Source organism: Nannospalax galili, unplaced genomic scaffold (assembly GCF_000622305.1).
Source record: "Nannospalax galili isolate Female #2095 unplaced genomic scaffold, S.galili_v1.0 scaffold1359, whole genome shotgun sequence".
NCBI classification, from domain to species: domain Eukaryota; kingdom Metazoa; phylum Chordata; class Mammalia; order Rodentia; family Spalacidae; genus Nannospalax; species Nannospalax galili.
In genome coordinates, this window is record NW_008342089.1 from 307,208 (window position 1) to 321,476 (window position 14,269).

The window sequence follows — 14,269 nt, forward strand, 5'->3', positions numbered from 1 at the left end:
TGAAAAGGGAAGCTCCGTGAAGGAGCTGGTTTACCGCCATGTAGTGGTTACAGACTATGACAAAAAATCTCAGGCCAGGGGTACCTAAGACTACTGGAGATTCAAGAAATGAGAAAGGAGGGAAGAATTGGTCCTTCTTGAGAGTCTACACCACAACACATCCCGTACAGAACCTCTGGCAACACTTCTTCCCAGTGGCCGAATGTTTCAGGCAATTCCCCAATCTGGGTTTATGTCAAAATCACTCAATTTGCCTACCTTATCCTTTCTGGTTAGCTTCCCTGTGTTAATAATTAATAAATATGCCAACCAATGCTGAGATGTACACTACAAAACCGCGTGTATCCAGGAGAGAAGCCACTGTCCTCAACCGCTAAACTACTAAGGTTAACAGACTACAGAGGTCAGAGTGAGACATTTTCACAGGCCAGGTTGCCCCGTGTTGTTAAAGCTGAGCTGATGGCATTTCCACAAAGGTTAACTGAGCAAAGTGCCAAACTGAGTGCATGTGTCAAAGATCAAGAATACACAGTTCTAGGAACTCAGGAGATCCACCTGCCTCTGCCTCCCAAGTGCTGGGATTAAAGGCATGAGCCACCACGCCCGGTGGGAGTCCTTATTTTCTTAAAAAAGAAAAAAACTCAAAACAAACAAAACAATGAGATTTATTTAGTCTAACAGTTTCTCTATCCAAAGAGAAATGTCAAAAGAAAACCTAGGACATATACACAAGCACCCATCCCAAACTCAGATTAACTAGAAGAAAAAAGGACAAAGTTCTTCAACAGAAAATTATCTTCGCTTCTGGAAAATGTTTCCACGCCCCATTCCACGTCCTCTTCCTCTTGCTGCCACTGAAAGGAAGAGAAGGTAGGAGAGGTCAGAACTGGAACTGGGCAAACTCACGGCCAAGAACCTTCTAGTGTACAGCCATCTGACTGGAGAGGATAGAAGAGATAGTTCATGGTGCTAAGGGCAGCCCTCCCTCAAGAAGGCAAAGGGTAAATTTTCTTCTCTTTATTACATTTTATTTGTGTGCATGTGTGTGCAAGTACACACGCCAAGGCACGGGTGTGGCAGTCAGAGGACAACTGACTGTCAGGAGTCAGTTCTCTCCTTCCACCACCTAGATCCTGGGCATGGAACTCAGGTCGTCAAGCTTGTGTGGAAGTGACTTTACCTGAGAGCCACTGCCAGCCAAGATTTTCTCATCAGCTGTGTTCAGAGGGCATTTTAAAGGACTATAGTATGTTCGAACAGAAGCTACCTTACATATAAAATAAAGCAAAAATCTGGAATTTATTTTTGTTTTTTCAAACAGGACCTCCCTGTAGCCCAGCCAGCCTGGAACTCCCTATGTAGACCAGGGTAGCCTCGCCCTCACAGAGATCCACCTGCCTCTGCCTCCTAAGTGCTAGGATTAAAGGTGTGAGCCACCAGGCCCAGCAGGACTACATATTATCTAATAATGTGGCAAAACTATTCAGGGACCCAAACAAAACCTTATGTGGGCTAACTTCCAAGATAGCAGCTAAGCTGAGTCATTGGGAAATAGGCTGGTTCCACTTCCAGCATGTCCCAAAGGATTTAATGTCAAGTTTAGAGCTTGAAACTAGGGGAAGGCAAGATAGCTCAGTGAGTAAAGGTGCTTGCTGCCAAGCCTGAAGACTTGAGTTCAATCCCTGGGACCCACATGTTGGAAGGAGAAAACCCACTCCTCCAAGTTGTCTCCTACCTGTTAGGGTTCCAAACAGCAGCAGTTTCCCCCCTCCCCAACAGGGACCTCACCTTGACCTTTGGAGTCAAGGGAAACAAACTCTGCCTGAGAAGCAGCCTGCCTCTCCTCTAATCTCCAAAGATAAGATAAGCAGATTCTACCTGTTAACCAGAGATTTTAGAAGCTGTTTATCACAACAAGCTTTTCTCTCATCTTAAGAGAGAAAAAGTAAACACTTCCAGACCCTAATCCCACCTGGCAGACTGAACGGAGCCAGGCTTTTCCTGCTTCCCCCTCCCTGATTTCTCCCCCAAACATTCCCCCCTTCCCCCTGACTTCCTTTCCTTCCCCTTCCCTTCCCTGACATCTTTTCCTTCGCTGACATCTTTCCCTTCCCCGAGGGAAAGGTGCCCCGTGCGAAATAAATCTGTATCCCACTGAGAATTCCATCTGTGCCTCGGTGCCTCATCCATCCGCTTGTGCTCTTCACCACCCGCTCGCTCTCTCCCGCCCTCTACCTATCACTACCTCCACAAATGTAAATGTAATTTAAAAAAATTAACAGGAGGGGCTGGAGAGATGGCTCAGGGGTTAACACTACTGACTGCTTTTGCAGAGGACTCAGGTTTGATTCCCAGCACTCACATGGTGGCTAACCACTGTCTTAACTCCGGGTCCAGGGGGATCTAACACCCTCTTCTGACATCCAAGGGCACTGCACGACTAGATTACGCTTACATACATGCAGGCAATACACTCATACATAAACAGCAATAAAACAGTTCTTAGGTTAGATTATAAACACTCCAGGTGGTTTGGAGGTGGAGGCAGGGGAATTACAAGTTCAAGGGTTGTTTTTAGGTGCTTAGCAAGTTTGAGGTTAGCCTGGGATACTCAGACTGTTCCTTCTTTATCTGGGGTGTATGAACAGATAAAATCTCTAGGAAAAGTGATATAAGGTTCGGAGGAATGCTGCCTCACTGCTTGAGGCAACTCATCAACACCCTGGGGCATCTGTTCAGCTAACAAAAGAGCAAGCTGCCCAGGCCTCCTAGATTGAATTTCTGAAAAGGAGGACCCTCATTATAGGAGACTGCTTCACTTAGGACAGGGAATCCTCTCTGTCTCAACTGTCTCTCCAGAGTCTTGCTATGTAGCTCAGGCTGGCTTCCAACTCACTGTGATCCTTTTTCCTCAGCCTCCTGAGTACCGAGATTAGAGGTATGGACCAACACACCTCACTTAAAAGATCCGTATTTTTTCCCCCTGAGGGACTACTTGGGATTTTACACTAAGCCTTGTTATTAGGTTCAGATAAGTAAGACAGATAGCAGGGGAAGGCCTCCATCACCTCTAAGGATTTCTTAAGTCTGGGGGCAGCAAAGGACAGGATGTGGCAGCATGTGTGGGGAGAGCAGAGAGAGTTGACATCAGGTCCACCCCTGTCCCCACCCAACAAGGGAAGTAGGAATTCTAAAACCAGTACAAGACCGGCACCTACCTTGGGCCTTCAGGATAGCAGCTTTTCCCCGGCCAGCTCCTGAACCTTGGTTTTTATTTTTCATGCTCTTTAACATGGGTGCATTTTTCAGCATGTCAGGCAAAATCAGAAAGCGGATCTTGCTGCCACGGATGTATACTTGCTCCAGCTGTGCCACTCGGCCATCTCTGTATGTGACTGTGATGTTGGACATCTGGAAGGATATCAACTGCTTGTTTGTAAGGGTCAACAGCACTGGTGTACACAAAGCTGGGAAGCCCTAACTAGAATAAGTTTGGAAATGGTAAAACAGACACTAATGTAAAACAGACAGGCAAAGCTGGTGAAACACCACAGCAATGGTTGGCACTTAGTATGCACACCAGAGACTGGGCACTTCATTTAAGGATCCTCAAAACCATCTGAGGGTAGGTATAAATGACCCCATTTTTACAGGTTAAAACGAAACAAAACCCAGGGTCAAGCAGCTGGAAGGCAGGAGATTCTGGGCTGGAACTGCAGAGATCTGCTCCCAAGCCTGAGCTTGTGCTGTCTCCTGGGCCAGCTGTCAGTGATGGTGATAAAACCCTAACTGAAAATCATCCCCTCGTGCATCTGCTGCACACAAACTGGAAAGGGACCTTGATGGTCCAGAGTGTGCACCAGATACAGTTCTGACTCTCCCAGAGTGCACATTCTAGAGGACAAATGACTAGGGACTGAGCAGTGGATGTGGCAGTGCCTGCTGTTCCCAAGGGCCTGCAATACTGGAGGTGCAAGGCAAGTGTTTGGAGAAGTAGGAAAAGACATTTGAGCAGGAACAGTCAGCATGCAAGGACTGAAGGACCACAGCCATACTGAAGTTCTGAGGACTCGAGTCTCGGAGACCACTTAAGTGTGTGGATAGAGGAATGTCTAACAGGGTTAAGGGGAAGACACACGTGCCAACGTGAGTAGGTACAGATGCCAGCCTGGATACTGTGGGGCACAGGAAAGTGATACAAATTTGCCACCACCAAATTCAATGGGTGCCACTTTTTACCAGATGTAGCTTAATTGCTGTCTTTTGGGTGAAGAGGACTAACTTCATCTAGAATGGGTGAAGCCCACATTATAAAAACATGCCATCCTCCAGATTTCTTACTTTCAAATTTTCATGCATGTATATACTGCATGAACACATCCCTCTACCTGCTTCCCTTACCTCTCCTTGCTCTTCCTTTGTTTCCCTAGACAATTTTATGTGACTATATAAAATCTAGGAACCACAAATAAGAGAAAACTATTTGTCTTCTTGAGACTGGCTTAATTTACTTACTATGATCATTTCCAGTTGCATCTCTGCCCAAACTTGTTTTTGGTGTTTTTTTTTTGTTTTTGTTTTTTTGTCTTTTTGAGACAGTCTCCCTGTAGCCCAGTTGGCCTTGTCTACTATGTAGACAAGGCTGGCCTCTGCCTCCTGGATTTGTTTTGTGTCTCCCTTGCTTTTTTCCTCGAGTGCTAACTGGCCAGGAAGGTCTCTATTTGAACACTCAGCAGCGAACAACAAACCCCAAAGCTACTAATGTTCTGTGGCTATCCCTGCTTTACTTGAGCAACAGGCATGACTTCTAGATTTCAAAGAATCCTCCCTGTTTTACTTTCAAGGGCAACAGGGCTCCAGTTTCCCATCAATCCACTGGAGGCCTCCATTGCCACTTCCTTAAAATTTCATGGTTCCTAAGTCCCTGTCAGTTCTTTCCTTGATGCTACTGGAACCTCCACTGCCCAGACAGCTACAGTTAAGACTACACCAGAGAAAATCGTGCATCCCACTCAAGTCTCTCAATTCTGGCACAACTGTGACTCTGAGGAAGACACAGTGGCCTGCGATCCTCTGAGACTTGGCTCTGCCATCTGCTAGGTGTAACCCTGAGTACATATCCAGAATTTTCTGAGTCCCAGTTAACTACCCCCTCCCCTCCCAACAGTGGAAATACAATGTAACAAAATCAGCATTTCCTCAGCACTGAATGTAGTCAGCAGGCACTATCCTAGGTGACTAATATTTTACTCCATGAAACCCTACCAGAGAGATGAAGAGGTACAACCTGTCAAAGGCAGATGTGTCCCTGGAGGCTCCTGCCTTACTCACTCTACCGGCTCAAAGTCACACTGCCCTTTTGTGGTTTGTCTGGGGTTCAAATCTAGGCCTCTGATTCTAAAACCTACTCTGAACCACTGCAATAGACCATTCCTGGGAATGTTAAAGAGCAAATTAAACAAGACAAAGTTTGTCTAAATGCTGTTAACTGCCCAAGACATAACTTGCTCAGGAATGTTACATCTCATGGTTCAAGTGTCTATTTTCAAGATGTGCCGCTGCTGAGCCTTATCTCCTCTAGCACATGCTGACACAGCTTCCTCCGGCCCTCAGCATACCCACCGTTACTTGAGAATCTCCAAAAGAGGCTGTCACATAGGTCCACCTAAACTTAATCTAGGTGCTTCTATGGATGTTCCATGCTCTGGTTGAGTAGATCTCAGTATCACCTGACAAGAGTTCCCACTCTACAACAGGCTCCCTATGACTCTCATGCTTTTCCTATAGTACTATCAGACAAATAGCAGCACAGTCCCATGGAGGGCCCTGTGCTTGCACCATAAAGTCAAAAGCAGAAACTTTTGAGCACTTACAGTTATTTATTTTGGTCTTTTCGAGACAGGGTCTCCCGGTAGCCCCAGCTGTCCTGATTCACTATGACCAGGCTGACCTCAAACTCACAGAGATCTGCCTGGCTCTGCCTCCCAGTGCTGGGATTAAAGGTGTGTGCCACCAAGCCCAGCTACAGTTTATTTAAAATTTTCTCTTATTTTTTAAAGATTTATTTCATTTTTTACGTGCACATATATATGGATGCACACATGCATGTGGGTAACTGCAGAGACCAGAAAGAGGGGGACAGGTTCCTTGGAGCTGGAGTTACAGGTGGTTGTGAACCACCCAACATGGATGCTAAGAACTGACTGGTCCTCTGCAAGAGCAGCAAGTGCTCCTAACTGCTGAGCCTTTTTTTTTTTTTTTTGGCTCCAAGCAATTGGGTTTCAATGAAAGCCAGGCAAGAACATGGAGTTTACTCTATTTTCCTAAACAGCCACAATAGATGACATAGGCTAGATACTCAACTGAAATGACATCTGTGGGTCAAGACTGGAAAGCATGATCCAGGACTGTGGAGTAACACTGAAGTGTACCACACAGTATTTGTTCATGAGTCCAGGCTCTTAATTCCCCTTTCAAGGCAGTCCACAGAAACTAGAATTTCCCTTATCTAAGGCTGGTCATAGATACTCTAATTTTCATCTTTTTGTTCTAGAGCTGTCCATAAATAAATTCGTATGACTTTCATTTCAGCAAGGGTCATGCCTGGGCTGGGGATAGGGGAAATGCGGTCCTGCCTAGGTGCTCCTGTCTACCCAGTCTGTTAGCATGAAATAAAACTCCTTTTGCCCAAATCACCTTTACATAGTTGTCCACACTTCAATCCTGCCTGTTTAGTGAAGTTTCCATAAAACCTAAAGGACATGCTTTGGAGAACTTCTAAATAGCTGGACACACAGCGATTGGGGGGGGGGTGTCCAGAAGGTGTGGAAACTCTGTGCCCTACCCTGCCCCCATGCCTTGCTGGATACATCTCTTTACCTGCATCCTTTGTACTATCTTTTACAATAAACCTGTAAATGCATTTCCCTGAATTCTGTGAGTTGCTTGAACAAAGCAATGAAACCCGAGGAAGGGACAGTAGAACACTAATTTATACCTACCTGGTCAGTCAGAAGCATAGGGTAAAAAAACCTGAGGCTCACAGTGGTTTGTAGAGGCTGCATTACTTATCAAGGGAAAAAAGTTCCACAATGACATACTAAATGCACTTTTGGAAAGAGGATACTAAGTCACACTTTTATTGACAGCATAGGAAAGAACCCTTCAGTGGCATTATTAATTTTATTTTCAATGTTTTATAATTTCTCAACCTATATTTTTCCCCTCTGAATCATACATTTTATAACTTATGTATGTCCACTTTAAAATGGGATATTAATATTGACTTGTAAAAACTACATGTATTAAATATAGTAATTGTGCTGGATCGCATCAGCTGTCAACTTTACACATTTGGGTAGAGTGAACCTCAAAGGAGGTGCTGTCTCCATCAGACTGGCCTGTAGCCATGTGGGGCATTTTCTTAATTGTTGAAGGATATGGGAGGGCTCAGCTCATTGTGGGTGGTGCCCCTGGGTTGTATACAAAAAAAATCAGGTTTGAGCACAGGCCAGAGGAGCACAGTCTGTGCTTCAGCTCCTGCCTCCAGGTTCCTACCTTGAGTTCCCTCAGTGATAAACTGTGACCTGGGAGAGGTAAGACAAAATAAACCTTTTCTTTCCCAAGATGGTTTTAGTCAATGTTTTTATCACAGCAAAGAAACTAGGACAGTAATCTTTCATTGTAAATATGACTTCCTAAGTATTAAAATTAACATTCACTAAGAATCTATGAAGGAACCTATGATGGGCAAACTGCACATTAGAATCCTAATAAAATAATAAAATCTCAAGCTTTCCCCGAAAGGTTACGTAAATATGGTCTAGAATAGATCATAAAATTAAAAAAAAAAAAAAAAAAAAAAAAAAAATGAAGCCAGGCATGGTGGTGCACATTTGTAATCACAGCATCCAAGAGGTAGGGATAAGAGGGTCAGTGTATTCCTGGACTTGAGAGATCCTGATTCAGGAAAAAAAAACCTATAAACAAGGTCTGGAGAGATGGCTCAGTGGTTAAGAGCATTGACTGCCCTGGCAGAGGACCCGGGTTCAAGTCCCAGCACCCACATGGCAGCTAACAACTGTAACTCCAGTTCCATGGGCTCTGACACCATCTTCTGACCTCCACTGGCACTGCACGACACGAGTGCACCTCACGAGTGCAGGCAGTATATTCATGCACGTAAACTAAAAATAATAAGCAAAATAAAATTTACACAAAACCCCATAAACAACAAAAAACCAAAACTATATGCTTATTGCTATTTATTATTCCTCATTTTAAAACTTAAAAGTTTAAAATTTTTCTTTGAAACATCTTTTCCCTTTTGTGGTGTTAGGAATGCAATCCAGAGCCTTAGATATGCTAAGCAAGCAGTATCATTGAGCTATATTCCCAGTCCCCTCTGAGTGTATTCCTGCATGCATGTACGTGCACCTGTGTTGTGCAATGCCCATGGGGGTCAGAAGAGTGTGGGATCCCCTGGAATTGGAGCCATCTCTCCAGCCCCAAAGAATTCTTTAGAAATCTTCTCGGGGCTGGAGAGATGGCTCAGCGGTTAAAAGCACTGACTGCTCTTGCAGAGGACCCAGGTATGATTCCCAGCAACCACATGGTGGCTACAAACTGTCCTTAATGCCAGTTCCAGGAGAATCCAAAGCCCTCTTCTCACCTCTGCAGCACTGCACAAGTGCACTCACATACATGCAGGCAGTACAAACACATAAAGTAAAAATAACAATTTTTTTTTTTTTAACAAAAGAAATCTTTTCTAGCTGGGCATGATGGTGCATGCCTTTAGTCCCAGCACTCAGGAAGCAGAGGCAGGAAGATCTCTTTGAGTTCAAGGCCTGGTCTACATAGTGAGTTCCAGGTCAGCTGGGGCTACAGGAGACCCTGTCTCAAAAAAGAAATCTTTTCAAGCAATGATGTACTTGTGTGAAATTCCCAAAAAATAAAAAATAAAGAAGGTAGATTTTATACTGGCATGTTGGTAAGAAAGACCGTTTAATAGGGTCTCCTAGATCTGAATGCCAGAGATACCTGCATCTCATGAATACTACGTATCTCTAAATGTTTTTCTTCTGCCTGGCCTGACATCAAAGTACTTTTATCGAATATATAGGAATTCAGGTTTACTAAGTACTAGCCGCCTGGCTTTCTAATCAAGCTTACCAGCACCATGGCCCATTTCCCTATTTTTATGCTTGAGTTGAGTGGGGAGAACACTTGCTGGGTTCCATCCCTAGCATTGCAACAAAAGACCTCATATTTTTTCTAAGCCATTTTTAACTTAAAATACACACAGGGAAAGAAGTGATTTCTTTCATGAGATTCTCTCATGTTTCCTAAATCTCTGTAACGTGTTAATCTGCCTCCCTTACTTTCTGTTGTTTTTCTGAGACAGGGTCTCATATAGTCCAGGCTGGCCTTACCTGGAATCCTTCTGCCTCAGCCTCCTGAGTTATAGGTGTATGCCACCATGCTTGACTCTGTCCCATGTTAATAACAGAAAGTTATCAAAAGCTCAACATCAAATGTCAAATATTAAATTTCAGCTACCTCTGGCAAAGAACATGCAGAGGTGGTGTTTGGAAGATGCCTTCATTTCCAAAGGACTGGGGTCAGGGAGGAGACAGAAGAAGAAACTGCAGGAGCCATCAGCTTCACAGTCCATCCCAGAGATGTATGAGTGAAGCACTCGTATGCCAATCCTGGATGAGTGCATTTAGTGCTCACCTAGTGTTAGCTCACAAGGCCTATTGGGCTTTATGCAATGTGATTAGGCTCTGGTCAACCCAGTGAAGCCTCATTATATTGACATGGGCAGTTTAATGGCTGAATTGTGTCCCTACAAAAATATACATATTGAAACCCTAATCCCTAGACTCTCAGAATGTGATCATGTTTACAGAATCTACAAGTAAACTGAAAGGTCTTTAGGGTTACACAGTTTTTAGTTTATCACTGATTTAGGAGGGAACAGAAAGTCAGGAAGGCACAAAGCTCGCATACCCAAGTCACATTACTTTCCAGGTTGCAACCTGATAATATCAAGATCTGTACCCTTTGCATCATATCGGCTGCATTTCTGAGACTACCAAAGTCACCTGGTCAGACAACCTCGCAGTACAGCTAGGATGTCCAAGTCCCTGAGGCCTTAATAAAGTTGTTTCAAACAACTTAAGCAGTTGAATAACAAACTAAGAATCCATATCCCAAACCTTTCATTCTACTAACCAAATTAAAGTGCCTTAAAACAGACAAAGATGCTTTAAGACAGAACTGGACCTATGAAAATGGCATCTCACAAAGGCCAGGCCCTGAAAACACAGATCAAATGTAGCTCTCAGGACTCTCTTGTGGAAGGAAACCAAATAGTACAGGACTTCAGAGAACCTCTACTGCTGGGCAGGGTGGCACTGGTGAGTAATTATAGCACCGAGGACATGGCAGAAGGATGAAATGTTAAACGCACCCCCAAAATGGCAAAGCATATAGCGTCTGTCTCCCTGCATGCTCAAATAAATGAACCCAGAAAATCAATAGTCAGGATACCTGACCCTCAGGCATGATCCCAAATAAGGCATTTTCCAACCTTCAGTTTTCTCATCTGGAAAATAGTAACAGGAACCACATGCTGTTAACAGTTGTAACATGCATGAAACTGAGCTAGCTGCTTCATATACATAAGTCCGGTGATCACTATAACAACTCTGAGGTGTGGGTATTATATTTGGAAGTCTTGGGAAAGTACTGCTGTGTCCCTTTCAGGAGACAACAGGTAGGAAGAACGTACAGAACTGAGAGCCTCCAGCTGTTACTTTGGAGACCGACCACAGCACTCACCCTGAAACCCTTCTTCACAGGATGCCAGTGACCAAGCACTAAAACTAATCCATTTATGCTTCCTCTAGACCACTCTCTTCCTTGGGTGCAACTTCCTTAGAGCTAAGCTGCAGTCTGAGGTTCTTTGTGCTCCAATCTTTTCCCTTTCCCTTGATTGAAAGCTTTCCAGCTGGGCTGTAAATCCAGTCTTGGCTGGCCCTGAACTCAAGAGATCAACCCCTTTGCCCAAGTGCTAGGATTAAAAGCACACACCACCAAACCTGGCTCTACCTGTTTGTTTATTTATTTATGAGAGAGAGAACGTACGATGTTTGCAGGGGGCACATACGTGGAAGACAGAGGACAACTTTGTAAAGTCAGTTCTCCTCTTCCACCTGTTTCAAGTTCTTACCACCACGATGTCCCCCAGGATGATGACCAGTATCCTTCAACAGTGAGCCAAAATAAACCCTTTCCTCCTTAAGTTGCTTTTGTCAGGTACTGGATCACAGCAGTAAGAATACCCCTATAAATCTTTGGCACATACCGTTCTGCCCTGGTATTTACAGCTCATAAAACCACAAATAACACCATCTTCATTTTACAAAGGAGAAACCTGAGGTGCTTAAGAAGCCTAAAGTCATATAATTTTCACTCAACCTCAACTACTTCTCTAATTCCAAAACTCAAGTTCTTAACAAAGGGTTTAAATAAAAAGCATGTGCCAAAACTTTATAAAATAATGCTGTAAAACTTCATAGGCCAGGCTGGGCATGGTGGTGTATGCCTTTAATCCCAGTACTTGGGAAGCAGAGGCAGGCGGATCTCTGTGATATTGAGGCCAGCCAGGTCTACATAGTGTGCTCCAGGCCAGCTGGAATTACAGGGATACCTTGTCTCAAGAGGGAGGAAAGAAAACTAAAGCCAACAAACGAAAACAACCCAAGCCAATTTCATAGGCCAGGCATGGTGGCATATATCTTTAATCCCAGCACTTGGGAGGCAGAGGCAGGTGGACTACAGTGAGATCAAGCCCAGCTAGGGCTACATAGCGAGATCTTGTTTAGAAAACAAAACAAAATACTTGAAACTACACAAAAGGCAAAGTATTGCTACAGTGCTATACCACGAAGATGCTCCATCATTTATTAGCAGAGTGATGTTCAGCAGAAGAATCCCTTCTTTCTCCTTTATAGAGGATAAAATTATCATCAAACTGCTTACCTCAAAAGGTAGTTAAGAAAGGCAAGCACACATAGTATGTGAGGTTAAGGTTCTGCTAATTATAAAATGTATGGTGGAAAATGGGTAATGCTCTGAACCTAAAAGAATCTGCCAAAGGGATAGCACTACTTCTCTTAAACAGACCTCTAAATACAGGAGAAAATTAGGGGCATGGCCGGGCATGGTGACGCACGCCTTTAATCCCAGCACCCGGGATGCAGATGGATCTCTGGGAGTTCTAGGCCAGCTGGGGCTATAGGGAGACCCTGTCTCAAAAAGACCAAAAAAGAAATGATAAAACTAAATATTCCAAATGAATTTTTTGTTGTTGTGTTTGATAGGGTCTTGTATAACCAGACTGGCCTTGATCTCTTGATCTTCTTGCCACAGCCTCCCAATGTTCTACCATATCAGGCTTCCAAATGAGGCTTCTGCATTAAGACTAAGTCCCTTATTCACATACAAGCAGCTCCAGAGACTGTAAGAGTGTCTGATACAGTAAATAACTGTTAGAAGAAACTAACTCCATAAAAACCTCCACCTTTCTGTCCTCCAGGACACAAGCCACAGTTCCCCCAAGAGACGCAGGTACAAAGCAGGATACCTGGCAGTTCATGTTGTCCTCCGCCTCGATGAGCTTCCCCCGATACACCTCGCCAGTGTTCGTCTCACATGTCACGATGTGGCCTTCAGCCTCGTGTAAGACTTTAATTGGCACACCAATAGACATCTTGGCAGGAATAAAGTTCTACAGTGAAAGAGACAGTAGTTATCTTCCAGAGGTAAGAAGGACTAGCACGTCACAAACTTGCAAATATGTCAAAGCTGCATTTGCTATGGAAGGAGTTTGGCTCTTGGTTTGGGAGGAATCTAGGGGCAAACACATGCAAGATATGAGGAGGGGAAGAGGGACAGAGAAAGCCAATGGGAATGGAGTTTCCCTCCTCTTCCCGACCACACATTCCTTTATCTTCCTCAAAACAACAATATGGACCTGAGGAGTAAAGTACAATAGTATACATGTAGTTATATTTAAATAAAATTTAAAAAAAAAGAAAGAAATCCAGTCCCCTCAAGCACACCAGCCATATTCCAAGTACTCACCAACCACAAGTGGCTGGTGGGTACAGAACGTGATAGCAGAAATAGACCAAAAGACCCAGAGAAATCCAGAGAGGAGGTTATGCTTCCAATTCAACCCTTTGATTCCCCACCAACGCTAGAAATAAAGTATCAAAGTGTTCACAAAGGGATAACGTGGGTATGTTACCACGGAGGAAAAACAATCTGGGTAAACTTGGTTTCATTAAAAGACCACAATCATGCAGGCGGCTTTTTAAATTCTGAGAGGCAACGGACTCAAGCAGGCGCACATCACGTGTGTTCAGGAATTTGGATTTTATACTAAACACAGTGGGTGAAACACTGCAGGATTATAGCTAAAGACGCAATGAAAAACTAGGAGCATTTACAAAGTAGATCGAACATACAAATCAGGGACTTCGTGTACGGCAGCGTGGAAAGCATGAGAGGACCGGAGCTGGATGGGACTGGAGGCAGAGACGCCAACGTAGAAAGGAATGAGCGAGATGCAAATGACGTTGAAAAGGGTGACCCTGAGAGAGCTCTGGAAGGAAGGTCATGCGTAAGAAATGGTTTCAAAATTATTGCCTGCATGCTATAGAAAACAATGACCTGCAGAAGTGCAGGGTGTGCAGACTAACCGGGTAATTAATTAAGCACAACGGTCTAGGGGCCGGAGGACGACCCTGGTGTTTGGGCTGGACCCGGCTTCCCGCTCTCCCCTCTAAACCCAGCGGAGCTCCTCAGCAGCGCCTCTCCAACCCCTAACCCCTTAGGGCGCCTAGGCCTCTTCTCCCCCGACTGCAGCCTCTCCTCACCAACTGCGGGACTCCTCTTCTGTGCAGAGACAAATATTACCACAGGAAAAGCGTGAAGCGAGGGAATGGCGGGCCCCACGCTCCCAGAATACCACGCGCTCCCAAAATGCCGTGCGCTGGGCCCCTCCTTTTCCTTTCCCCAGCGGTGAACTCAGGCTTGCTGACGCTTTCTCCTTACTCCGCCGGTTCGGAAACAAGGGCTCTGGTACTATAGTTCCGGCACTAGAGTGGCCTGATGACAGGACCCCCCGGCTCACCGGGTTTCCTCAAGCCGCTAAGGGAACAAGGGGCCTGGCACTTCCAAAGCACCCCAGACC

The 14,269-nt window shown here is 44.7% G+C and overlaps 1 protein-coding gene across 2 annotated transcripts; it reads right to left on the reverse strand.

Moving 5' to 3' along the window:
• Positions 1-646: 646 nt before the first annotated feature.
• Positions 647-14,224, reverse strand: Snrpd3 (small nuclear ribonucleoprotein D3 polypeptide). Of its 2 annotated transcripts, XM_008837882.3 has the most exons (5): positions 13,953-14,224; positions 13,542-13,678; positions 12,656-12,799; positions 3,219-3,411; positions 647-854 (listed from the first exon to the last, which is right to left on the reverse strand). In XM_008837882.3, exons 3-5 carry the CDS (start codon positions 12,779-12,781, stop codon positions 793-795), a joined length of 381 nt encoding a protein of 126 aa, XP_008836104.1. In that variant the 5' UTR covers positions 12,782-12,799; positions 13,542-13,678; positions 13,953-14,224; the 3' UTR covers positions 647-792. The 2 variants fall into 2 exon arrangements, with proteins under 2 accessions (XP_008836104.1, XP_008836103.1); XM_008837881.3 differs by lacking the exon at positions 13,542-13,678 and having other exon boundaries at positions 13,953-14,202.
• Between the last annotated feature and the right edge of the window lie 45 nt (positions 14,225-14,269).

Bases quoted from the DNA above. Each gene is read 5' to 3' on its own strand.
- Snrpd3 (XM_008837882.3), bottom strand. From the start codon at position 12,781: ATGTCTATTGGTGTGCCAATTAAAGTCTTACACGAGGCTGAAGGCCAC. The intron at 3,412-12,655 runs GTATCCTGCTTT...ATATCCTTCCAG, and splicing joins AGGACAACATGAACTGCCAG to ATGTCCAACATCACAGTCAC. The intron at 855-3,218 runs GTAGGTGCCGGT...TCTTCCTTTCAG, and splicing joins TGCTATCCTGAAGGCCCAAG to TGGCAGCAAGAGGAAGAGGA.